This window comes from Carassius auratus, chromosome 3 (assembly GCF_003368295.1).
Source record: "Carassius auratus strain Wakin chromosome 3, ASM336829v1, whole genome shotgun sequence".
Classification (NCBI taxonomy): Eukaryota; Metazoa; Chordata; class Actinopteri; order Cypriniformes; family Cyprinidae; genus Carassius; species Carassius auratus.
This window is the reverse complement of record NC_039245.1, coordinates 745,626-772,545: the sequence shown is the minus strand read 5'-3', so window position 1 is coordinate 772,545 and position 26,920 is coordinate 745,626. Positions and strand designations below refer to the sequence as shown.

At 36.0% G+C, this 26,920-nt stretch overlaps 2 protein-coding genes and 1 long non-coding RNA gene across 7 annotated transcripts in view; all 3 read left to right on the top strand.

The window, feature by feature from the left end:
- The window catches only part of LOC113042536 (protein sidekick-1-like), a 155,925-nt gene extending 152,720 nt beyond the window's left edge, over positions 1-3,205 (top strand). For 2 of the 4 annotated variants that reach the window (XM_026201489.1, XM_026201463.1), the window contains 3 exons: positions 158-278; positions 1,456-1,588; positions 1,704-3,205. In XM_026201489.1, coding sequence (XP_026057274.1) covers positions 158-278; positions 1,456-1,588; positions 1,704-1,976 — 527 coding nt within the window. In that variant the 3' untranslated portion in view covers positions 1,977-3,205. The remainder of the gene's footprint in view (positions 1-157; positions 279-1,455; positions 1,589-1,703) is intronic. The other 2 variants (XM_026201480.1, XM_026201472.1) reach the window with 2 other exon arrangements.
- A 547-nt stretch (positions 3,206-3,752) lies between these two features.
- Positions 3,753-7,186, top strand: LOC113041453 (uncharacterized). 2 transcript variants are annotated; one of them, XR_003275393.1, is made up of 5 exons: positions 3,753-3,849; positions 4,681-4,777; positions 4,878-4,993; positions 5,787-5,944; positions 6,065-7,186. It is a non-coding gene; the product is annotated as an uncharacterized LOC113041453 (long non-coding RNA). The 2 variants fall into 2 exon arrangements; XR_003275392.1 differs by having other exon boundaries at positions 4,878-5,005.
- A 1,075-nt stretch (positions 7,187-8,261) lies between these two features.
- LOC113042529 (forkhead box protein K1-like) lies at positions 8,262-25,693 on the top strand. The gene is made up of 9 exons (XM_026201452.1): positions 8,262-9,102; positions 11,588-11,785; positions 16,999-17,155; positions 17,240-17,386; positions 17,463-17,656; positions 19,372-19,538; positions 20,493-20,750; positions 20,862-21,044; positions 22,191-25,693. Exons 1-9 carry the CDS (start codon positions 8,696-8,698, stop codon positions 22,394-22,396), a joined length of 1,917 nt encoding a protein of 638 aa, XP_026057237.1. The 5' UTR covers positions 8,262-8,695; the 3' UTR covers positions 22,397-25,693.
- The last annotated feature ends 1,227 nt before the right edge of the window (positions 25,694-26,920 follow it).

The following is a 26,920-nucleotide window of genomic DNA, read 5'->3' as shown; positions in this document are numbered from 1 at the left end:
CTCCCTCACATAAATATTATGTGCTGTAAATTCACATGCATATTCATCCAGACAAACATGTCCGCCCACTCAGACTAGCACGCCGTCCGGCGAACAGTGATTAAGGTTTGACCCAGGGGATGTTTTTGCTGTGATGATGATATGCTGACTGCTGTAGGTAAAGCGGTGTCTACGGTGGAGGAGACGGTCACGCTGGACAATGGAGGCTTCACAGCTCTAGAGCTCAACAGCAGGCCCGTTCATGTCAAGAGGGTCTTCTTGAGAAAGAATGGCACCAGGTACTGTAACAATGCAGCTTATGTATGCGTCATCTGATAACTCTGTGGTGGCAAATTCACAGTACGGTTATGCCATTTTTGTGATATTCCATTAAAAAACTGTTTAACCAGCCGCTAAATGTGTTGGAATAGTGCTGTGCCTTTAAATGAGGTCACGAAACATCCCTCTTTTCCTTTTAGGCTTATTGTAGATTTCATTAAATTATCCACTGTGTTTTATCAAATGATGGAGAACAGTATTAAATACTAGAACAGTTATTCCTTTCCTCTAACCATGTGTTTAACTTTGGCAAGATACCAAACAATTTTTTAAAAGAAAGTTAAAATAGTGCAGATCTAGCATTTATTGTAATTTGTATCTGAATTTTACTTAATGTTATTTTACTGAAAGGCTTCCAGTAACCATATTCATTAAATGTTTTCACAGTCTGCATTCATTAACTCTTAAACGTACGCCCAATTTATTAAAAACAGCTCCAAATTTATTGTCTCATCAAATGCATTACACAAATGATATGCTATAATATTTTCCATTCAAAACAGCAAAGTTTGACAAAATAAAAGTTGGTTGTGGTTTGTATTGGACAGTTATTGGACAGTTTAGCCATATCTAAATATTGTGGGATGTGTCCCGCTCAAGCCTATGGTTGTCAGGACTCGATAAACTTAAAGGGATAGTTCACCCAAAAATGGGTATCCAACATTTTGCCGACATTCAAAATATCTTCTTTTTTGAAAAAGTCATTCAGATTTGGAAAAAACGGAAGGATGAGTAAATGATCACCAAACTTTTATTTTTGAGTGGACTATCCCATTAGAGTAGGTTACATTTTGCTGTTGTTAAGTGAATTTCCATGGGCAAAATCCAGTCATTTCAATAGGAATCCACAAGATTGGGAATTTCATGTGAGTGCAACCAACTTCACAGGTTCAATGAATTTGCCACACTGACCAACAGAAAGCTGTGACTTATGTGTGAGCTGTGCTTTCTACATTGACACACTATTGACAATAGATCACTTTTGTCTACAAAATTCTGCCAAACTTATGCACTTTAAGTTGATACAGTATCAATTATTGTTAGAATGAAGGGAGATAGGCAAACAAAAATGCACAACAGAAAAAGTTTTTGATTGGCTTACATCTCATGCTCTTACAACTTCCTTCTCTCTTCAAGTAGGTCCCCTCCCCGGCCCAATCCAGCCGGACTGCGCTATTCAGACGAAGACATCTGTAGCAACTACAACGGCGTGGTTTCAACAGAGAGCACCGCGCTGACAGAGAGACCTGCAGAGATGTCCGAGTCCGAGGTGACTGACACATGTTCACTCTGTTGTGGTTTACTTTTACCAGCTGACTGTACATTTTCTCTTGCATACCCCATATGTCAGCATAAATCTCCACCTCTCGTATTTCCACGATCAGGCCACAGACAGCGAGTGCGAAGAAGAGCCCATCAAACACTCGTTCGTGAATCACTACATGAGCGACCCCTCATATTTCAACTCGTGGAAGCGGCAGCAGGAGGGGCTGAAGCAGACGCTGGCCTGTTCGTACGATGAATGTGCCAGCGGGGACACCGAGTCCTACTATCAGACAGTGGTCACGCAGCACAGCGTTGGTGGGGTCTACACCCCCGCCGGCCAGCCCGCGCCAGGCTCACGGACTCCCGTCACAGGCTTCTCCTCGTTCGTGTGACATACAAGAGGACCCAGACACCTCTTTGCGGCTCGGACAACATAGTTCCAGAGCAAATAGTCTGGTTTCGCACAGTACTATCTCCACGAGCACTACAAGAGACATCAAATGTGACCGCTGGATCCTGAATGTACTCGATTAGAGAAGGGGAGAAAAAATGATTTTTATACGTCAATACCGAAGTACATGTCCCTCCTGTTTGCAGCCTTGGTTACGAAAGATGCATAAATGTCTGTGGTTTTAATAAGCAGGACAAAACAGAAATCGAGACGTTCCTGCTCTAAAGAGCGGCATATATTCACACTGAAGATCCCTGTCCTTACCACACTGAAAAGAACATAAGGAAAAAGCTAGATGAAACACATGCTGTAATTACTGTATACTCTTGTCTGAATAATTTCATTTCACTGTCATTGTCGCTATATATACGAGTTGCACTCGAGATCGTCAAGGTCATGAAATGTAAATCTTCTCTAATGGATTTGATTCACGTTTATGTGGCCTGGATAATAAAGCACGGTTGTTTTCAGTGTATTCTCTATAGACTCACCAGCAAGAAAACCTATGGAGGCTGTCAGAAGAAGCCAGACAGATCTGGGTCCCTGCCTCTGTGAAATCGGACAGTGAGACAGTGCCAGATGTGTTGTGATTTGTGCCATTGCTCCTTCTCACACATATCAACTATCAAGTTCATAGTTTTTTTGTTTGTTTTTTGTTTTGTTTTTTGCGCTGTTACTCTTCTTGTTTTGTTCCTGTCTGTTTGGCCTCGCTTGGGAACTGCAAACACTCACTTGAAATTATTTAATGAACGATTGTATGAATTGTATGTGAGGAGATCGGTATGCGGTTGCTTTGCACATACTGTATGTTCTGCACTTTTGAGCCATAAAAATTTCAGTTTCCTCCTTTGATCGAATATTAGCTTTTTTACAGGCTTGTTTAAAAGTGTAGTTTTACAGTGCAATTTTACAATTAATTTGTCTGAATTTTGTTCACCGTAATGTTTCTTCAGAAGTGACGTACAGTAGATCCGTTGTATTTTCTCAAAAATTATGAATTTTTGCAGTTCTTGAAAATGCCAACACAACACGTATAGTAATCAAACAAGAGTGTACTGTTGTGGAAATGTTTGTTTCAATCCCACCAACTGTTTCAGCACAAGTGTATGTCATGGACGTTCATGAAGTAAAGATTTTTTTATGATAAATTAAATGTTTGTTGATCACATGCTTCCAGCTACAATGACTACTTGATATTCATCAACATGCACACTAAATCATGACAACATGACAGCTTCTGGAAGGCATTTAATCAAATCATCTCTTTTATCAGAACAGGCCGTAGCTGTATTTTGTATCACTGTCCTGCCTGTTGGCTGAATCTATGGACAGTTTTTTGTTGTTGCAACAATTTAAATAAAGTAGAAAGGTGTGAATTATAATATACATAAAATTACCTTTTTTCAGCACAATTTAAACTAAACTGTAATAATTCATGAAAAAGAAAAATGTAATATATATATATACACTAAAATCAACATTAAGCCTTTCGGTTTAAATCTGCATTCTTTTAATTGTTTCTCTGGTCTGAATGTAAGCTAATGTGGTCTTTCTGTTCACCCAGAAAGCTATTTAAAAAAAAATAGATAAATAGATAGAAAAGATTTATAAAACCTTGTAGCCTAATCCTAAATGCTATATATAAAATAAGACTGAACTCAGTTACACTTTTTGTCCAATGGGTGTCACTGTCACTATGAACAGTTAAAATGCAATGAAATGACGTATGTGATGTTATAGTGCAACAGAACACAGATGAAGGGTGTTTCATGAAGGCGCAGGTATAATACTGGGCTTCACTAAGGTTTTCTAAGGTGAGTAAAATCGATGTGCTATTCTATTTCTAAAGACACTCTAGGTTGAACTTGGTTTCGGTTGTTTGTGTCTGTCGTTTTTTATGTATGTTTCTTAACAAAGGAATAATATAGGATGGTTTATTCAAACTATTTTGGATCAGTAAGTGTTTCTTTTAATCCATCTTTGATTACAATGAATACAATGTATTTTAGGGTTTTTGTCATTTCAATATTGAGAGCGCTAAGAAGCATGGAAAAGTTTGGGGGTGGATACCAGTCATACATTTATATCAAATATGATGTTTGCTTAAAATTGGCATAATTGTCTTCAGCTGTGATGGTTAAATAATCTGTGCTTTATTAGTGGATCACAACAGCTCATTAAAAGTCTGAGGTTTTTAATGTTTTTTGTAGTCTTTTATGCTTACCAAGACTGCAATTATTTTACAGTAAAAACTGGAATATTGTGAAATATTATTATATTGTAAAACCATTATATATGAAATACTTGCTTTCTATGTTAATATTTTAAAATGTAATTTATTTCTGTGATGCAAAGCTGAATTTTCAGTCTTCAGTGTCTCATGATTCTTCAGAAATCATTCTTATATGCTGATTTGATCATGTTTATTGTGCAGCAAATCACAATATCATGTGACAATCGTGTCAGTGTTGAAAACAGTTGTTCTGCTGAATATTTTTTATACTTTTTGTCAGGATCCTTGGAATAGAAATCTCAAAAGAACCAACCCTTTTAAATAGAAGTATTCATTTCTTTAAACCTTTGAATGGTATTGTAGGTATTTGCCTGAATCACTGTAACTGTAATCTGATCAATATTCCTTTCAGTGCTCAGGATCTATGATGGAAGGCTCCCAATATAATATTAATGGTTACTGACCTGGAAATGATCAAAGCAATTATGGTTAACAGAATTAACAGAAGGGTAAGCTCACCTTCAAAGTTGTACAGAAAGTGTGCTAATGGCAGGAAGCTGAGGATTTCTTAATGCCCCAGTAAACATCATCATTTTGGAATTTGTACAGGAAACAAATGCAGACCTTGCTGGCCCCTTTGCCGATGGAATAACTGTAAAGATGAGAGATGGAAGAGAATACACAGTTTACACTCTACATATTTCACAAGTGGTCGACTGTTGGAGGTACAGTAAAAGGTTCGAGAGATAGCATTTACACATTATAGACGCTTTCATTTTAAATGGAACTTGTTGTCAAATATGTGGCTTTGTGAATTTGATAGGACTAACAGATTACGAGATTCTCCCCCTATTTTGTTTTTTCACGACCAAAACTATTTTTCTTCAGTTTTTCTCACATATGATTATCTTATAGCATGTGATTTAAACAGTTTATAGAACCACGTGCCAGATTTAAGCTGGCTAAACCAAAAAAAAAATTCTCATGTGGATTTTGCAAGGTCTATAAAGTGTAAGGAAATGCCCTTGTTTGGTTGCACAACACTGGTTTATTTATTTCTCCATTGAAACTTAATTTTATGTACCATATTTTTCGGACTACAGTCCAAAAATACGTCATGATGAGGCAAAAAACATAAGTTGCACTGGACTATAAATCGCATTTATTTAGAACCAAGAACCAAGAGAAAACATTGCCGTCTACAGCCGCGAGAGGGCGCTCTATGTCTTCAGTGTAGGCTACAGGAGCACTGAGCAGCATAGAGCGCCCTCTCGCGGCTGTAGACGGTAACGTTTTCTCTTGGTTCATGTCTCTTAGTTCATTTCTCTTTGTTCATGTCAAATTAATTTTGATATATAACTCGCACCTGACTATAAGTCGCAGGACCAGCCAAACTATGAAAAAAATTTTGACTTATAGTCCGGAAAATACGGTATACAAACTGAATTCTATTTGTTTAGACCATTTAATTGAAACAGGAATTGCTAAACTGAATTTGATTCTAATATATCACTAAAGGTTCAACCCAGAATGTAAGTCAGAGATGAACCAGTACGCTTTCCTGCCTTTTGGACTTTGGAAATTGCATTGGAAAGAGATTCGCCCAAATGATCACGAAACTTCTTGTTGTGAAGCTGCTTCAGATTTTCACTGTGGAAACATGTAAAGAGACACAGGTGGGTACACTGAAAGTCATCAATTAGAATTGATATACATGAGCTGTGTGAAACAGACTTGCTTTGTGTCTTGAATAAATTAATTATTGTATATTTTCTCTCTCTTTTTTTGTAACTCAGAGAGGAATGCCGCTTTTCAGCCAAAAGTTCCCATCACACTGAAGTTTATGACAAGATCTCAGAAGGAAAAACAATAATGCAATGAAAAAGTTACGTTATATAATTCTGAATAATACGAAAATGTTTAATCATGAAGACTGAAACATATTAGAATATTTACTCAATTATAATTCTCTTTTTAATATTTCATTATTCACAATTATTCATTATATGTTTATCTTTTACATTTAATAGAAGTGAGCCATTATGTGATTTATGGTGCTCTTCCTGCTTCATTCAATTTGTGTCATTTGTGCAATGCTTATTGAAGTGTAATAAATATGTTGCATGCACATTTAATTACATTTATTATATTTATTATACTTACAGTATGTTTTATAAAACAAAAACAAATAATGTATATTATACAGTCGGTGCAGTGTATATTCATGCAGCAGTAAATCAGACGTGAAGTTTAGGTTTTTTTTCTATTTAGAAAGATCAATTATATCATCAGAATTATTTTACCACATAAAATGTGCCCCTGTGAGAAATACTTTCTTATGAAAAGCGGTAATTTTGTCATTCATTGTACCCAAAAAGCCCATAAAACTGAATCCAGTGTCCTGCATTATGGATGTCAGTGAAGACTAAACAGGAAGATATTGTTTGTTTTCACACCACTTGCAGCCTTAATTTGCGCTGCCATGCACTGGAAAAACCACCACTAAAAAACAGATATTGAGAAAGAAACTGCTTTTTTTAATTGACAGTTATCAAATCATATTATATGTATACAATATTCTTTTCAATCTTGGTACTTTTAACATTTACATTAACACTATTATTTTTTAAATGAAATAAGCATAAGATTCACCTCTAGGGGTATTGTTTGTATACCAAATTAATCAAATAAATGAATAAAGGCTATTTAATTCTGAGTAGTTATATGAGTAAGTAAATGTGCAGTTTGGCACTGTGTGTAATATCTGCTGGAGCCTCAGTAAAGTTGACCTCAGCATTGAATGTGATGTAACCAGCTGTAATTCCATCCTACATTAAGGCCCCTTTCCTCACTTCGACTTTAAAAATATTCCTGTCTTTCTTTGACATCTGAGAATTAAACTAAAATGCCTTTTTCGACCTAGTACCTAGAAATCTTTTAAGGTCAAGACCTTTGTTGCAAGACATGTTTCATTTATTGGAAATCCGGCAGCATTTTTTCCTTCCCACTTCCTGCTGACTCAATTCCCAACAGGATGAATTTTTGATTTTGATCTAGAAAGTTTTCATTATTTTTCATTACATCCTTTTCTGAGATTGGAAGACAAACCATTGCCTGATTTCAATCAAAACAGAAAAGAAACACATTAAAATGACAAAGAAAGCAAAAGAATATTGTTAATACTTTTTTGTGTTGTTGTTGTTGTTGTTTTTCTTCTGATAAAGTAGTGCTGCAACTTTGCCAGGTCACTTCTGTAATAACTTCTTTTTTTTTTTTTTTTTTTTCTTAGAAAGTTTTTATCTGGTTAAAGAAAGGACAATAAATAACTAAGAAAGGCTTTTGGTAAAATAATCCAGAAGGCCAGGCAGGCAAACTTTAAAGTGATTACTGACGGTAAGATTTTGAAAACATTACATCAGGAGGTAAAGGGTATTATCAAAAGAACAAAGTAAATGTGCATTAAATGGGTGGAACATAATGAAATGCAGAAAAGTGTGAAAAGATGAAGAAATATGAGACATGCTGCAGGCCTTGCAAGCACTGCAATTACATAATGTATGCTTTCCATCGTGACTGTAGAAAAAGACTTTACAATTTAAAGTAATGTTTTTTTTCTACATTATAGATTAAAACGAATAATGAATGATCGTTCTGAATTGTATCGAATTTGTATTTAAATTCGGCATTTTTAATGGAAAATAACACAGTTGAACTCCTAGGTTGTTTTTTCTCAGTTTTATTTAATGTTGTCTATTCATATATTGTTTAGTGAAGGCAGACACCTTGTGTTGGTAAATGAAACTTCAACTCGTCCTTGTGAAACTCCATCATCCGGGGATTCCATCATCCGGGGCTTGCCTCTGCCTTGTTCTTTCTCTGTTTATAAACAGAAAGAGCGCAGAATGGTCGATGAGCCGTGACGTCACTGCTCAAACCACGTCACTTTATTTTGACCTTTCAAAAGGTTTTTCATACCGAACAAGAAATAATACCGACCAAAAAAAACTTCGTGTGTTTAGTTACAATGCGAGTAACCACGCGTGCATTCGACATCAAGTATATTTCTTTCTTTTTTTATTGCCACATGTAACGCACGTGTCGTCCGGTTCCTGGAACTGCAACAATATTAACCTTTCATATGCCAGATAACTTAGAGTAAGGCCTATGAAAAATAATCGATACAAAATAAATATCTGAGACGAACTTTACGCAAAATAGACACGATATCGCACTATTCCCCGCTAACTGTTTCAATATAAGTGAAAGGTAAACGAGGGATCAAATCGCACCCGCTCCGCTCCGATCATCCATGACGTGTTTTCCACGCGCCAGCTCCATGTTTTGACTACCACCGCCAACAGCAACACAGCGAACCCTGCCAATACATAGCCGTTGCGCTTGCAATCCCCTCGGTGTTTTTCAACAAAATGGCTGATTTAGGGGATGATACCGGAGCGAGAGCCCTACTGGCCCTCAAATCTGCGCCTTGTAGCCCGGTGCCCGTTTCTGTCCCGCCCGTGTACACTCTCTCCTCCTCGACTTCGACCGGGATCACATCATCCATGTCCCTCTCCGCTCCGTCGCAGGCCCTCGCTCGCCTGGAAGGCAGGGACTTCGAGTTCGCCATGCGCCAGAGGACGGTCACCGTGGGGCGGAACTCGTCGCACGGATCCGTGGATGTCAACATGGGCCACTCGAGCTTCATTTCCAGGAGACATCTGCAGATCACCTTCGAGGAGCCGCATTTCTACCTGCGCTGTCTCGGCAAGAACGGTGTGTTTGTCGACGGCGTTTTCCAGAGGAGAGGCGCCCCTCCACTTCTCCTGCCGAGGGAGTAAGTTACTAAAATGAGATTTGATGCCTTACATTAGCTTCCGTGGCCAGATGGCAAGCACTTATTCACTTAGAGAGCTAGTGCACTGTACATACAAGAGATTAAATTAATGTGCTTAATGCAGCGCGTGCATAATCCGACTGAACTACATGCGAGAGAATACGAGAACTGTCAGAAACCGATTTCAAGATCGTTGCAGTTTATGATGTACAAATAGTTTTGTGCATTTATTTAAGAAATGCAACTTTGAATGGATTTCCAAACTTGTTTCGGCCTAGGATAATATGACAGTGTGTTCATCAATATGCGATTGTTAGTAAATCAGTTAAAAGGGATAGTTCACCCAAAATTAAAATTCTGGCATCATTTCCTCACTCTCAGGTTCCAAAATTATATGACTTTATTTCTTTGGTTTATTCTACAATGTTTTCCCCCCAGTAAATGTTTACCAAGCCAATCAGTTCTGTCTAAATGTTGTTGTGTTCCTTTAAAGTAATGGGATAAGATGAGGGTGTGTAAACAATCAGACTTTTTTACATTTTGGGCTCAATATCCATTTAGGATCCGGATCCGTCAGTGGATCTGGATTTTCTAAGTTCAAATTGTGTGAATCCAAATGTTATACATTTATTGACCCCTGAGTGTTTGTTTTTTTGTTTGTTGAGGCTGGCGCTCAAGACGGGTTAAAATGCAAACATGAAAAGTTAAACGTTTCACATTGCAACCACAGGAACTGTGTGCATGATAGAGACTGGATCCACCACATGATTTTGTGGGCAGATGTGAGATACAAGCCACATTTATGACACATATCAATAGTAACCGCTTTATGATCTTCTGCTGACAAAGAACAGAGGGGGAAAACCTAGTGATACTATAATAAAGCACTTCGAACAGCACAGTTTGAGTAGTACATTGTTTGTACACAATCCTCATGCAGTCTTAGTTGTTTAGATTGTTTTGAACTGTAAATAATTATTACAGTTGTTAGTAAAAAGTCTTATAAACCTTTGAATTATTATTTTTTAATATATTTAATTTCATCATTTGAGTATGATCTTATTTTATTTAAAAGTTTTTAATGGGTTTGGAATTTGATTTAATTTTTCCTGTTACTTTCCATGTTTTAGTTGTTGTTCTACTTATACGTTTAGCAGTATAAATGGTTATGTTTATCTCAGCAACAGTCACTTTTAGAAAACCAATCTGTGAGTAGTTGATGATCCTACTTCATTAGGTGTTTTCAAGTAAACTGGTTTCAGTTTCAGTAATCTGTAGAGTTCATCAGAATGAAAGCAGTTCTCATGCCATTGACAGTTTTAGCCTTAAATGTAAACACTAATGATTGAGAAGTGGATAAACTAGTTAACTAGATCAGACTGAAGGTCCCTGCATAGTTTTTCTGAACAGTAGTTGCTAGAGTTCAGCTCTTTGTGACTCTTAGATTTGATTAAAATCCTGATTTGGCTCTCTCGTTCATATTGAAATATCTTTAACTGTGTCTTGGACAGTGTATGCCATCTTTCTTATCATTGCAGAACAGATCTGTGGGGCTTGTTGTCATTGAGGTTAGAGCGACTATTCCTGCAGACTGCTGTGAAAACACGGACAGACTGAACCCGTAATGGGCGCATGCTAAGCCAACCATTCAAAACAACTGCAGTGCAGTGTGTATGCTGTAGCATTAAAAGTGGCTTCCTTGTGCAGCACTTGTGTAAATACATCCAGTGGAGGCGGTGCATCAATTCATCATTCTCTCTGGCCGACAGTTCAAAAACTCAGAAAAAGGGGAGGAAGGGAGGGTGCATTTTTACTCAAATTCACATTTTGTCCATAAATTTGGCTTTATTATTTCAGATTGTTACCATTTTTACAGACTCAAAGACTGATCTCCTAAGCCACTGCACAAAGAAACAAAATGTAACATGTTTTAAATTGTATAGCTTTGCCTTTGACAGAACCATAATTTCTATTCATTTTCCACTGATAAGCGTTAGCCGCTTCCAGCGCTGTCTGCCTGTGTTTTCTCTTCCTTGATCGCTGTTCTGATTCATATGTCAATCATATTACACATTCATAACCCGCTCTGTCACCTGTGACAAAATGTCCATTACACTTCCGTGTTCAGTTCTGTACATAAAAAACCCAGGCAAACATTTCCACAGATGAAACATGAAACTAATAAACATGGGATTATAACCATATAACAATATTTGGTAAAACACACATTAGATTACAATAGGAAGTTATTCCAAACACGCAGTGGTGGTTTAAAGTGAGTTTTAGGCAAAATTGTAATATAAATCTTTTTAATTGTCATATATAGCATGATGCTAAAGTGTGCATGAATGATCACGCATCAATGCCAGTATTGTCAAGGATCATTACGTTTAAGTTGGTGGGTTTACTGGTTTCAAGATTTGGTGGACAAAAAGTGCTTTCTGCATATTCGAATGCCTTAAAGTGTTTATATCCTTCTCTACAGGTGCACATTTCGATTTCCCAGTACGGTGGTAAAGATTCAGTTTACAGCGTTGTACCACAAGGAGACGCAGAAGGAGGAGGCTCCTGTGTCCCCCGTGATACCCCTTTACCCTCAAATCTCTCCATTGAAAATCAGCATTCCAGAAAATGACTTCAGAACTATGATGAGTCCCCTGCCTTCACCGACAGGAACTATTAGGTATGTCTTTATCTGAATTGACCACGCACAGAAAAAAAAGTTTCATCAGAGAACTAGTTCTTTTGCAGATCTTTTTGAAAGTAGATTTTGTTGTCGTATTGTTAGTAAAATGCAAACTCAGTTTTTTTGGTTTAGGAAAAAAAAAAAAGCAAAAACCTGCAGTGCAATATTGTATTTGATGTGCAAAGCTGCAGTATAGAAAATAATAATAATAAAGATTCTTATTGTTTTGTCTGTAGTTTAAGCAAAAGTCAGATTTGAATGCATTTCTAAAGTTAATGCTGCAGCAGCAGAATTTGAATGCAAAGGTGATGCTTGATTTTGATGTGTGTTTAAAGCTATCAGGCTTCACTGTAAATGTAGTCAGATGCAAAAGTGGTGGGAAAAGCCTGCCCCTGGTGGCCTCTCTGCTCTTCTGCACCACGTGTGGCTCTTACAGTGAGCATGCTGTGTGCACATACCATATATGGCATGTGCTGAGCTTGGAGCGCTCTGATTGGTCAGTCGGAAAGTGTTGTGGTTTGTTGTTTTGAGCCACAGATAGTTTCCTCTCTCTGAGGCCTCCAAACACCCCCTTCATCCCACTTCTTGGACTGTTTCTACACCCAACACAAACAGACACATGCTTTCTGTCCTTCCTGATTCCTCTTCACTTACTGGAGGGGGGAGTATTTCCTTCTATTCAGCTCTACAAGCGTTGGAACTAGTTCTCGACGGCTGAGCTGCACTTCTACTGTAATATTTTTCTCTTGTAGGATACACTCAGCGTGGAGTGATAGATTAGGGACATTTCCCAGATTTTCAGCCTTCTGCACAAGCAGCAGATGTGCGTAAACCTTTGAATTCCCCACACATGGAGTTACTTGAACAACTGCCATGTACAGTACAACCTGCAATATCAGCTTCTCCTTTGCGCATATTTGACCCCACTGTCTGTTTTCCTTCTGCAGGTTTTTTTGTTTGTTTGTTTGTTTTTTAATTAATAGAATAGTAAAATTTTGATGTTGGATAACACTTGACAATGAGGTTGACATCAGTTATGCATACATATTATAAACTAACATTGAGCTACCTTTTTCTCTTCATTGTTAATTGATGTTTGTTACTAATACATTAAGGATTGTTAATATATATTGTTCACTATCATCTAAAGGTTTGGTGTCTAAAACAAGTTTTAATGAGTTACATGTCACCCCGTCCCGTATATGGGACGCCTGCCTTGACTATACTATATTACAATCAAATTTAATCTAATCTTGATAAACTATATATCGTTGGAAAGGTCTAAGACTCCCAAATATGTTATACCAATATTTTTTGTTAAAAATTATGTAGGAAAAGTAATAGATTAATTTATGACAAGAGTGCACCCTCAGAAATCTACATTACAAAAGGAGCTTCCTCGTTGCCTTTTTCTCTATAACATTTTAGAAATCATCAGAAGTTATATATCACTTGAAAACATAAAATCTCAAAATTCATCCTTTAAAACCCATTTTAAAATCAGACATTGCATTACCATGTAAATGGCACATCAAAATCATGTTACAAAATGTTTTCAGTCATGAATTATAAAAATTTAGGTTTGTATCATGCACATCATGCACAAGTCTATCTTCAAAAACGTGAGTGACAGTTAACAGGTTAATGATTTATCTTGTGCTCAACAAGGCTGCATTTGTTTTTGATAAAAAATATCAGTACAGACATTAATGTTGTGTAATATTATAATTTAAAATGACTTTTTTTTAATAATGTAAATTATTCATGTAATGTCATCACTCCAGTCAGACAGTGTCACAATATCCTTCAGATATCATTCTTATATGCTGATTTTAGAGATGCACAATTGCCGATATCCGATATGCAGATTTATTTTCAACTGATTTTTGCCGATGCCAATACCGATATATTTTCTTTTGTTTGGAAAGTCTTTCCCGTGCAGAGATTATAAACAAATTATTTTTTGTTTTGGTTCGTTTTAATAAAAACTTGCTCATTAGAATTAAATAAAAAACAACAAAGTTCTTCTATATGAAAGCTTTGAAAATAACTGTGAATCAACTATAAATCAATCACTGCTTTTGTTTGTTTTCCAGACAGATGCAGCGGTAACATTAACATTTTATTTGAACATTGAAAATGTGTTAAAAAAAAAAATGCAAGTCTGACAATAATTTACAGCTTTTTATATTTAAGTTTTCATAATCCATTTGAAAACTTGTGTATATCATTTTCATTTTATTACAAGTAGGCCAACAGCGCCCCCTAAGTAAATAAAATGTCTTATCGGAGAGGCATTGGACCTGGGGAGTTATTATATATTATATTATATATTCTTAGTTCATAATTGCATAACATATTAGATCATGTCAACTGTTTTAACCTTGTTGTTAAGTGTTACCAATAAAACTAGATGTTGGGTTGAATTTGGGGTGAATTATTATTTTTATTTTTTATTCAGAAAAGATGTCTGGTAGTTAAATGGGTTAATGATCAGTTGGTTAAATAGTTGTCTTCGGTAAATCATTACTGCACATGACCCTTTGGAATCACGTGGCTGTGTTTCACTAACCTTCACTGTTTATAACACGTTATGTTTTGAACTTGATGAGCACTGAAAGTGGCTGTATGTTATTGCTTTTTAATATAAATGCAATGCGTTATGCATATTTGTTGACCCAAAACAGGTTTGAATGAGTTCATCACATCTAGTCTAGTAAATCTAAATCTAGTAAACTGGTCATTTCTAAAAGGCTTTTGGACAGTATATATAAATATAATCCTGAATGTGTAAAAAATATCATATTTATATATCATATATTTTATTTAATAGTATAAAATGTAATTAAATTATTGGATTATTTTTGTTCACTTTTGTGCCATACTCTGTTGGAACATCATTTGACGCCTAATGTAAAATCTGGGTTCTTTGATTTGACTTTGGTCCCATTAGGATCCTTTGGGATTGGTTCCATTTTGTGATATAAACTCCCAATCGAAATTTCTTGGACATATATTTTGCTTTTAAATTATTTTATTTAGTCTTACATAAACTTGATGCACATTTAGTATAGAAGTTTCAGTTTTAGTACAGAAGTTTCAAGCTGTATTTTTTTGCTTGTCCTTAAGTTGTTTTTGTAATACGGTCCAGCTCTTGTGAAAATGCTGCCTCAGGACTGGACTTCAACCCAATGCACCCTGCCTGCTGTGCCCTCATGCACACAATTGCCTTCCCCCGGCCGCTCAGAGAGACCTGTTTGTCTCTGCCCGCACAACACAATGGAGCCTGCAGTACAACATCCTTATCTGAGCGCTCTGTTGTACCCTGCTGTCAGAAAGCCAGTGGTAAAAAAAATAACCGAGCGAGTGAAGGAATGGTGGGGTGTGTCTGTGTTACGGGAGACTTACTGAACTGTTGACAATAAACAGCAGCCTTAAAATAGCTTGGCTCAGGATGCATTTCTGTCACTATCAGTCTAAATAATAGTTATTATCGTTACATTTCGGAAAACCCTGCGGCTAATGGCTTAGTTATTATTTTGTTTGTTTACCTGAACGGTTGAGTTTATTGGGCACAGGGCCACCTACAGGCACATTGTTTTTTATGTCAGGTGCATAACAAGTGTTATAATATAGGTTATAATGTTGTGGGTTATTTTCAACATTACCACAGGCAGTCAATATAACATGTCCCTCTGTGTAAAAACAAACGGGAAACATGTTTATACTGACAAAACTTCACTTAAACTACATTTAAAATTGGGGCTAGAAGGCAAGCAAGTCGGAGGGTTAAAAAGCAGTAACTTTAAGTATAGATTTTTGGACCAAAAAGTAACTTAAGCTGTAAAGTGTTGATTGGGATGACTGTTCTAGATGGATGTGGTTGTTCTGGTTGTGTGGTAGTATTTTATGCAAATAGTGCTTTATCTAGAGATTCAGAGTAAAATTGTAACATTAAGTTTTTTCTGATTAATATTGACTATTTATTGGTCGATACTGGATGTTTAGTTTTCTAAAAAAGGGTAAAGATTTGCAATATTGGCCACAACATGAAAATTAACTATTGCTACTTAGTGAAAAGAACCAGGTTTTCTTTCTGTGTTTGTCGTGATGTTTATATTAGTGCTTTTTTTGGTGGGGGGGGGGGTTGTACGTTATCATTCAAAAGTAGTTTTTTCTTTTGAAATAAATTAAATACTTTATGTAGCAAGAAGTAACAGTGAAGACATTTATAATGTTACAAAATATTTATATTTCAAATGCTGCTCTTTGGAACTTTCTGTTCATCAAAGGATCCCGAAAAAAATGTGTCTCTGTTTTCACCAAAATAATTATATGGTAAGCGGATATAGCCAATATAATAATAATATTAGTTTTTTATATATATTTAAGACATTTGAAATCATTTGACAATGGATTAAAAAATAAATGTGTAAAATAAACATACTTCTACTTTAGATGACAAAGTATTTTTCAAAAATAAATAAATACATATTTAATAAAAATATAATTAAAAAGGAAGTGTTATGGGAAGTTTGCGTGCACTGGGAATCATATTTTTCAAATAAAGCCAAGGTAACCCTCATTTTACATACAGCACATAGAGAAAATTACATGAATATGACAGTGGGCAAATGCATAAACCACAGCATCAAAAGATTTATTTAAATTATATAAATGAGTATTTGCTTAATGTTGACGGCAAATTAGAAAGTATTATAATGTTTGCCTTTTTATTACTAATAACATAAAGTCAATCGTTATAATACTTTTTGTATACATTAATTCCTTTGTTTAACTGTTCTATCTGATTATTAGACACACTTGTATCTGTATTAGACAGAACAGTTAACGACGACAGCAAAGAATGTGAGCTGTGTGCGCTCAGGTGTACCGTCAAAATGAAAGTCCCACCTCAAACACATCGGTAACGCAAAAAAACGTATCGACCAGTGCAATATTTGAAAAATGCTAAATATCGGCCGATATATCGGCCTTGGCCGAAAAATGCTAAATATCGGCCTTTTTTTTTTTTTTATTAATTAAATGCAGCCTTCGTGAGCACTAACGAATTCCTTTAAACATTAACATTGAACTGGAATATAATAATAATAATAATAATCAGGCATGTTCCTTTAATCTCTGATCTTCTTGGACTGTTATAGATGATGACCTCTATACACCTTTCTGCTCATCTTTTCTCCACCCAGCGTTCCCAATTCCTGCCCAGCGAGCCCTCGGGGTGCAGGTTCCTCGGGATATCGTTACGGGCACAACATCACCTCAGATCTCCAGCTGGCAGCAGAGTACGCAGCCAAAGCTGTGTCAGAACAGCACTCTGAAGCCACAGGAGGAGACAGTCCTAAGGTAAGAACCTCCAGCATCCTCATGCATGTCAGTGTCGATATCAGTATGTTTGTTCACAAGATTCACGGTCCGCTATTCCTTCAGGATGAGTCCAAACCTCCATACTCATACGCTCAGCTGATAGTCCAGGCCATCTCGTCAGCACCGGACAGACAGCTAACACTAAGTGGCATCTACGCTCACATCACCAAGCATTATCCCTACTACAGGACAGCCGACAAAGGCTGGCAGGTCAGTTTATTTGCGAAAATTGAAATTTGTTGGTTTGTCATGTTTCTGTGCTAATTTGGTTCTCATTTCGCTCCAGAACTCCATTAGACACAACCTGTCTCTGAACCGCTACTTTATTAAAGTGCCGCGCTCACAGGAAGAGCCAGGCAAAGGTTCGTTCTGGCGTGTGGACCCCTCATCGGAGTCCAAGTTGGTGGAACAGGCCTTTAGAAAGCGCCGGCAGAGAGGAGTGTCCTGCTTCCGTACACCCTTTGGCCCGCTGTCTTCGAGGTGAGATGATTAAACCCCCACTTTTACTTTGCATGCACCCACCGTCCCCTTAAAACACTCACACTGTCTGATGTAATAGAACCCTGCTTAGCATATTCTGTTTCCCTTTTTATTCCCCTTCTGTCTGTTTCTTCACTGGGCAGAACAAAGTAAGTCTGCCACCTCTTTGTATTTGATCCGTTTCATTTGTTTAAGGATTCATTTGGTAAAGCAGCATAAATCACACCCATCCTTGTGCTCTCTGCCTTTAAACAAATCCATGGCGATTTGTAGATTGAAATGCTTCTGACTGTCTTGTTGCGCGCAGTGTTTCTGCTGTTTGTCAGCGCTGTTTCATCTGGCTCTAAACTAGTTTAAATCACGAGTCATTTGGGTTTGTCAATGAATTAGAGTGTTTCACACTGGATCTCACAGCACTGTTTAGAGTCGTGTGACTGAGAACATCAGCGAGTAAACTCATCTGTTCTAGTGAGCTCCTGCTGCGCTGCTGCTTGAACTTTGAGCCGAGCAGAGAAATGCTCCGTGTGGTGAGGTTCAAATGAGCCACGCCGTTTCATTCTGCTTATAGCACATTAACATTTATCCAACTCTTGTTATTATTTTATCTAGGAAAATTAAATTGCGATAATTATCGTCATCATTTCATCCACTAGACCTAATATAATATTGAAAATGGCAGTGTATTAGTATTTCAGTAGGAGGTACCATTTGACCAGGGGACAGGCTGATGGCATCCTGCAAGACATTCACAGATTAATAATTAATTTATCTTTGGATCAACTAACCCTTTCAGTGTGAAGAAAATGTTAAACAGTGTTAAACAATTTATCATTTTCAACAAAGACACTTTAAATTGGCAAAAAGTGACAGTAAAGACAGTTTTACAAAAATGTTACAAAAGATTTTTTTTCTTCTTCTTTTGAACTTTTTATTCACCAAAAGAATCCCAATAATAATATAAAATAACGCAAAATTAAACACTGCTGTCCTGCTTAAAGTTTTTCTATATATCTATTATTAACATTGTGATACAATTGTGCAAAGTTTAACATTTCAAATGGTAGTGACTACATTAGTTAATACATAACATTACATTATCATTACAAGGCATATGTTAATAAATAAAACAAAATTATAAGTAGTAGTTTAGTATTTTTACGTTTTCATGTTACCATAGTAATGTAATGTCATGACAGTTAAAGGTGCAATTAGGAGATCTTGGGAAATGCTAACATTAGCCTGATTAGCACTGATTAATGATCGCTATCAGGATATGAAGAGACCTTCAACCAGTATAACAAAAAAAAAATTCTGAAGACAATCACCTATTGCACCTTTAATGTAAGACACCCCCATCTAAAATTGAGTTTGGCTAATGAGGTTCCATCTATTTAAAGGCCATTTATTTTTGTAAAAGCAAAGTGTCCCATTTCTGCACCCATGTTGGCACCAACCCATTATTTTCTAGTGTCACCCCAAACTCACACAAAAAGAGCAGTGTTTTGAAAGCTTCTCCCTCAAACAATTCACACTTATTTCTTAAAGTTGTTAAAAGTTTAACAGTGGAAAATGATTCCATTCAAATTGTCCCACTTTGACCCTGCTTGGCGAGGAACATCTGAACGAGTATGTGTAGCATTCACCATGTGTTTGAGAGTTTCTGTGTGGCAGGATGTCAGTTGCGTGTGACTGACCGATCATTCTGTTGGTTTCAGGAGCGCTCCAGCATCTCCCACCCACTCCGGCCTGCTCTCTCCACACTCGAGCGGCCTCCAGACCCCCGAGTGTCTGTCACGCGAAGGATCACCAGTGTCTCATGAGCATGACTTTGGTTCTAAGCTTGCTTCTGTGCCCGAGTACCGATACTCCCAGAGTGCACCAGGTGAGCGTGTTTCCTTTCATAACACAGCAGTACCGACTGATATAAAGTCTCCAAACAGAAACAATACTAACTTGCCTACATTTTTTTTTTCAGTATAGTAGCTTTTCAGCTGTTGTTCACATTTTGTGAGGACATAAATAATCCAGTTGTGATTTGCTTTATACACTATTACATATCGCCCTACTAAGCTAACTTTATATTATGTGACTGATATAAACAGTCACAAAGCTGAGATTTGCTATACACTATATATTCATTTACATGAGTATGCTGTATGTATGCATGTAAAGTAGGATATACTATATATCCAATATTAATGTGTAATTGGGCAATAATATAGCATTTGACAATTAAGCAGATGTGATTTGCTATGTATGTATGTATGTATGTATGTATGTATGTATATGGCTTACCGTGAATGTACTGTTTGTATCTGGTTAAGAACTGAAAAATCTGTTACTAATTATAAGTTATTAATTGAAAATGTCATATTGTATGACACACACACACACAACCTTACAAGCTCGTTGAATCACTTCATTTGGTTAGTTTCAATAGTCATCACTTTTTCCAAAAGTTTTACCAGAAGTTCCTGGATGGCATTTTGTTCCATCTTATTTGTAGCAAAAATGTGTAGCACTGTATTATATATTTCTTAATTTTTTTCTCTTAGTATTTATTTATTTTGGTATATTTATGTAATTGAACCTCATTGTTTTATGCCTGTTTAGATTTTTTGTTTTCGGTTTGATTTTTTTATGGTCTAGTTTTGTATTTTGTTTGGTTTGGTTTTTTCATTTGGGTTCATTTTTGTTTGTTTGTTTTTAGTTTTTTTTTGTTATAACTTGTAATGTCGCTAACTACTTTTTATATCTATGCTATCTTAGCAAGCTACTAGTTCAGAGTGACTTCTCAAGCCTAAATATATTTCCTGGGACTCCTCTCGTCTCTCAGGCTCTCCAGTGAGCGCTCAGCCTGTAATCATGGCTGTGCCTCCTCAGTCCTCAGCCGCGATGCCCAAGCCTGTGGCTTACATGCCTGCCTCCATCATTAGCTCCTCCCAGGCCTCTGGTCAGGCCATCCATGTGGTGCAGCAGGCGCCAGCTGTCACCATGGTCCGTGTATTGACCACCTCGACCAGCTCCCCCAATGGCTACATCCTGGCTAACACCACCTCTTCAGGCTCTGGAGAGGGACATGGAGATCAGAGAGGTACAACTACCCATTTCTTCTTTTTTATTGCAAACTCTACATGGATGTCAAGTTGTTAAAATGTGCACTCTCTATGAACAGTCTTTAACAATCTTTCTATGGTCTGTGTAGGTGCAGTGGAGGAGATGCCTGTGGTTGGCAGTAGAGTGATTCAGGCTGTAGGGAGTCACATAAGCTCGATCAATAGAGGGCAGCAGAGCTACACTGTTGTCCAGCAGAGCGCCATTCACCAGCTTCCTGTGCAGACCATTGCTCAGAATGGTAAACATGCTCTTCCTGTGACCAGTGCTTACGGTACGTGTGCATTGTTCTGAAGCCAGTAAATGTGAAATTTACAGTGCATGATTTTTTTTTTTTTTACTTGCTTTAAATGTAACATACATTTTTTTTTTTTTTGTCTAGATCTATTAATTTACTGTAAAATACGTAGAAATGCAATTCATGCATGCAATGAATTGATACAACCTTTCCATCATGAGTTTAATTCGTTTTGTACATTTTTTAAAATGTTTTGACATTCTTTAAAAAAAGTTTGTTTTTCAAATAGTTACAGCTTATCAATGATACATACATAACACCAAATCAAATAAAACTAAATAAAACACAAAATTAATTTACTATCAATTTAAATAGACCTAAAATGAAAACGAAAAATATAAAAATAAAATCAAAATATGAAATAACCTATAACAGTTTATCAGTGATACTAAAATAATACTAAATAAACTAAAGCTAAGGAAAACACACAGCTAAATTACTTTACATTATAAATAAATGAAAATGGAAACATAACAAAAGAAAATTTTAAAGAAAAATAAAAGTTAAAAATTTTAAGAGGAAAAAAAAAAACAGTTTATCAATGAAAAAATGGTCATGATGTACAATATAGTTACCAAAACTACAACTTAATATTATAGGATTCCTGCAGACCCTCAGGACTGTGTGTCTGTGTCAGTAAATCTTTTAAAATATCAGATAATTTTGACCTTTTTATGACAAGGCAAGATTAGTTCAGGTTGTAAATATAATGTAGTTCCTGACTGTTAAACCTATTCCTGTGGACTATACGGTTTCTACTAAAGATGTTTAACTGATGTATTTTAAAAGTAACACCTGGATGCATTGTATAATTTTAAATGTCTTGTATGTTTTTTTTTTTTTTTTTGTTAATAGCATGATTTTGTTATATACTCATGTTCTGATTCTGAAATGGCATTAAAAAATAATGAATAAATACTGATATTGATGAATGATTATTACGTTTAGATTTTATTATACATTTTATTTATATATTTATATTTATATATTGGAAATTATATAAAGTGGTGAAAATCATGAATACAAAGCCAGCATGAAAACAAAGAGTACATTTGTTTTAAACTAGACTACATTTTTCTGTTTCCAGTCATTGAGCTGTAACCATTTTCTTTGTGTCGTCAGCTCTTACCAATCCTCTTCAGATCTTGGCTGCGCAGGCTTCAACATCCCCACCTGTGCTGGTCAACAGGCCCTCCGGCGTGAAGACCAACGAATCCAGCATCGACGAGCCCGAGCCTGAGCCCAAGCGGCCCAAAATGGAGGAGGACAGTGTCGCTCCCGTCCCTCAGCCTGTAATTGTTGCAATGAACCAAGAGGCCAGCAAATGAACGAGTGAGTGAGCGAGCGAGCGAGTGAGCCGACGACCGATCTTTAAAGCACATCTCGCAATGTCGTTAAACATGTTGAGGGAAACGTGTTTGGTTTTCTTTAAAACAAGAACTTTAAAGTTTTGTAAACTCCCGACAAGGGTAACTGTTCGAATGTCTTTGTAAGAAAAGGTTGTTGTTTCATGAGGGTAAATTCATTGAGCAGCATTAAAATTCAATGCTCACACAGTTTTAATTTTGTAGGGGTTTTTAATCTTGTAAGAATGTTTGAAAGAGGTCTGAAGAGTGGTACACGTGCTTAAAGACACCAGCTAGGCACGTGTGCCCATGTAGTTCCTCACAAGGTACAGCTGAGAGAGAGTTCTTCTTTTTTCGGGATGGGGTGGGACCAATACCTATGCAGCTATTACAGTCTGAGACCGAGAGTGTCTCTGAAATGAAGCAGTATATAAGAAGGGTCACGGGAAGCTGTGCGTCCCTGCAGTTACCTGTGCAGCCTTTGTGAGGATTTATTTATCTCTCTGTTTAAAAGAAAAAAGGCTGTCTTTATAAGATGAAATAAGATTGTTACAACTCAAAGCAGAAATGAATAGATATAACAGAGGCCTTTTCTAGCTGGAGTCCTTTAACCTACATTATTATAGTGTACAGTACATTTTTCTGTGGAGGATTCTTACCTTTCTTGCTTTATACAAAGAGAAATGTCTAGAAGAATTCTAATTTCATGATTGGTTTATGTTTAGCGCAAAAATTGAAAAGCACTCAATGAATGTACGACCCATTTGTTTTGCCTCCTGACACCCACTTTTGACCTAAACAATCTACTAAACCATTAGAATTTGTATGTGGATACATTTTTGATGTTTCGTGTAGCTCAGTCCATCCCGATTAGCAATTCTGCTCCCTAAATATCTTGCGCAACATCAACGGATGAATGCAAGCGCATGATACGTTGCTGATGTCAACCAAATGCTTTTCCAGACCTAGGAATGTAACTGTTCATATTGATTGTTTCTTCACTGACTTTCTGTGAGCACTTGATCACAGAAGCCACTAAATGAATGTTCAGTATTTTCAAGAAACGTATCTCTCAGTGATAAGCCTTTTAATGAGACTATTCTAGTTTTACTAAGAGAAGAGTAAATATATATTGTTAGAATGATTCAAATGTGTTTTCAAGACAATCACTAACAGGATTCAGTTCAGTAACCGCTTTGTAAGTTGCAGGTTATAGTGAAGTAGCTTTCCGTGAGCTACCGATAGCTTCTTTGTATGCTAGTGTAGTTGAACAGTGACAGCCGTACAGTGTTCCTTTTGTGATAGAAATCGAAATATTAACAGACCAAATACATATCCTCATCATTAGTGCCTTAGTGCTCCACTTCTTTCAGGACTAAATAAAATAACAATCATTGTGATCTACTACTTAAAGATAAACCACATCAAACTTACCTACTAAGAAGTTAATTTGCAGGTTTAAATGAACTCCTCTTGTATGAAAAAAAAAAGTGTAATAATGTCTAGAAACTTGAGGTGATTAATCATATTGTGACTGGAATTGACTGAGCAATATGATAAATGTGCACAGGTAATTAAATCAAGATCTTTGTTCTTTTTTGACCAGTGAGGTTTTGCACCATTTGCAAGCTTTTATTGATTGAGACCTTCTTATAGCTCAGTAAACAGAAAAGTCTTTTGGTGGATTTAAAGGAACAGTTCAGGCAAAAATGAAAATGTACAAACTCTCAGGCCATCAAAGATGTAGATTTTTGTTGTTTGTTTCTTCAATTGAACAGATTTGGAGAAATTTAGCATTACATCACTTGCTCAGCAATGGTTCCTCTGTAGCCAGGAACCTGGGTGCCGTCAGAATGAAAGCCTAAGCAATTAAAGAAAAATGTTTTTATAAGCAGATATAAACATCACAGCATGCACAAGACTACAGACCATCAATTAATGACTTGTGAAAAGCTGTGTTTGTAAAAAACTAATTCATTGAGACACTTTTAACTTCAGTCCTCTGTCGATTATATGGCTTTCCCCAGAGAAAGTCAGAAAGTGATGTAATGCTACATTCCTCAAAATCTGTTCAGATGAAGAAACAAACCAAGAAGAAATCATGGATGGCCTGAGGGTGAGTACATTTTACCAAATTGTTAATTTTTGATTCAATTGTTCCTTTGAAAGCTTTGAAAGAACATCTGGATTCAAGCGATGCAGATATCAGTGCAGAAACGTAAAGATTGATCTTAATTAGTCTGATTGGGTATGGCTCTTTGATTCATGTATTCACATGAGCTTCAATAAATGAGAGAAACACTATTCCATTTTGAAGTATATTTTTATTTCAAAATCAAGAACAATATTTGATTTGCCTGACGAATGAAACCAATACATATGTACACGCTTTTTCTCTCTCTCTCTCTCTCTCTCTCTCTCTCTCTCTCTCTCTCTCTCTCCTGTTAGATCATAATGGAGTAACCAGTAGAATACAGAAACAAACATTGTCATTGTTAACACACTTATCGTACAGAATTAGCTGTCACTGCCTAAATGTTTTTTTCATAATTGTATTTTTCACAATCTGTCACAGTGTCTGTACGCATATATAACCATGGAGTATTTTTATCACAAAGATTCAAAGATTTTTTTCTTTTTGTGCTTCTTGTGTTGTGCATATTAGCATATGCAAGTGTTTATACACTAAACATTTCTAATTTAAACTGATGTAGGGTTTTTTTCCCTCTTTTGATTCTAGTTAAAAGATATAATCTGTTTGCATTGTACACAAAACACCCCACAAATCAGTGAGATCATGCCATGCATCTGCGAATGTCTCTAGGTTTGTCTGTTGTTGTTTTAATGTGTATTCAACTACACAAAGTGTATGAGGACTTTTTCTTCTGTCTATGCATTTTATGCAATGGTGTATCTGGAACAAATAAACATACTTCACTGGCTAATCTTTTAAATGAATCGGTGATGATGGCATTTTCTGTTTTGATTCCACGTGGATGAAGGTTTAAGCATTGCTTCGAATGTCTGCCCCTTCACCATCATTTTGTTTTCTTTTATCATTCATGTAATTTATTTTCAAAGATTTAAATCTTACTGTCTTTATTGTATTCAGGGTACCTTGCTCAATTTTTCACTATTTGCCTCCACATTGTATTGCATTAACACTCTTTATAAACCTGTGCACCAAAACTGTGCAACTCTGTCCTGTCTTTGCCTGAGCAGAACTCATGAATATGCTGGATTGTTAACAGCAAACTATTAAAAAGCTTGAACTACAAAGTTTCAACTGCAGCCTGCTTGCATATGTAATGAAGATCTCTTATTATAAGAAGAGTAGGTATGAATTTATACCTTGCTATTGGCTAATAACAGCTTTGATTTTTACAGCATCAATGTAATCCATATAAAAATAAATGGGAACACTTTACAAGAAGGTTTCATTAGTTAATGTTAATTTATTAAATAACATTAACAGTTCATTTAGTACAGCATTTATTAATCTTTGTTAATGAAAATACAGTCATTCATTGTTAATTCACAGTACATAAACCGTTAACAAACACAACTTTTTATTTTAATAATGCATTAATAAATGTTTAAATTAATATTAACCAAGATTAATAAATGCTGTTTAAGTATTGTTCCTTCTTAATAATGCATTAATAAATGTTTAAATTAATATTAACCAAGATTAATAAATGCTGTTTAAGTATTGTTCCTTCCAGCCTCGTGGCTGGTCTAATTGTTATAAATCTTGTTCAAATATTTCAAATGAATGACAAGGATTTTACGAAATGAATGAAAGCTATTGGAAATGATCAGGGGGCTGGCTTTGTTAATTAAGTCTGAACAAGGACTTTTTATTTAATTAGTTTGACATAAAACTATTTCTCTAAATGTTTTACAGTTAAGAAAGTGCTGTGCATTAACACTGCAATGTTATAGAATTGTTTGTTTTTTTGTAGTTAGTCCTTCAGTAACTCTGTTTGTTATATGTTAATTGTATTTGTATTAATATTAAATGCTGTTAGAAAATATTTTTCATATATCAGTGCACTGTATAATTATTGGGTAATTAGATTATATTTGGATTTTATAAAAAAAAAAAAAAAAGTTTACTTTGAAGTGATTTACAGATTGATTATTGCTTGTCGTGTAATAAGTCTGCAGATGCTGTTTAGTATATAAGGTGCATTTGGATTTAATGGTTTTATGAACACTGGATCTTTCTCAAGGGGACCAAACCCCTATTTTTAATTTTATAGTTTAGCCATAGATTTATAGTAAACATAAATTAATGAATTCTACCTATGAATATGTAATTCTATGTATATTCTGTGGCTCATTTCGGAATAACTAGCATTCAACTCGCTACATTTTTACTATAAACTATTTTCAAATGACTGTTGCTTGAAGAGGTTCAATAAATTGCAAGTTAAAAATGATCCCCGCCGACTGGCAATGGGGAAGCGTATATAAAGCATAACTCTACCGACAGATACGAAT

Excerpts from the sequence above, each read along its gene's own strand:
- LOC113042529 (XM_026201452.1), top strand. The coding sequence starts at position 8,696 with ATGGCTGATTTAGGGGATGATACCGGAGCGAGAGCCCTACTGGCCCTC. Across the intron at positions 17,387-17,462 it reads CAGCCGACAAAGGCTGGCAG|AACTCCATTAGACACAACCT; the intron begins GTCAGTTTATTT and ends ATTTCGCTCCAG. Across the intron at positions 20,751-20,861 it reads GGGACATGGAGATCAGAGAG|GTGCAGTGGAGGAGATGCCT; the intron begins GTACAACTACCC and ends TGGTCTGTGTAG.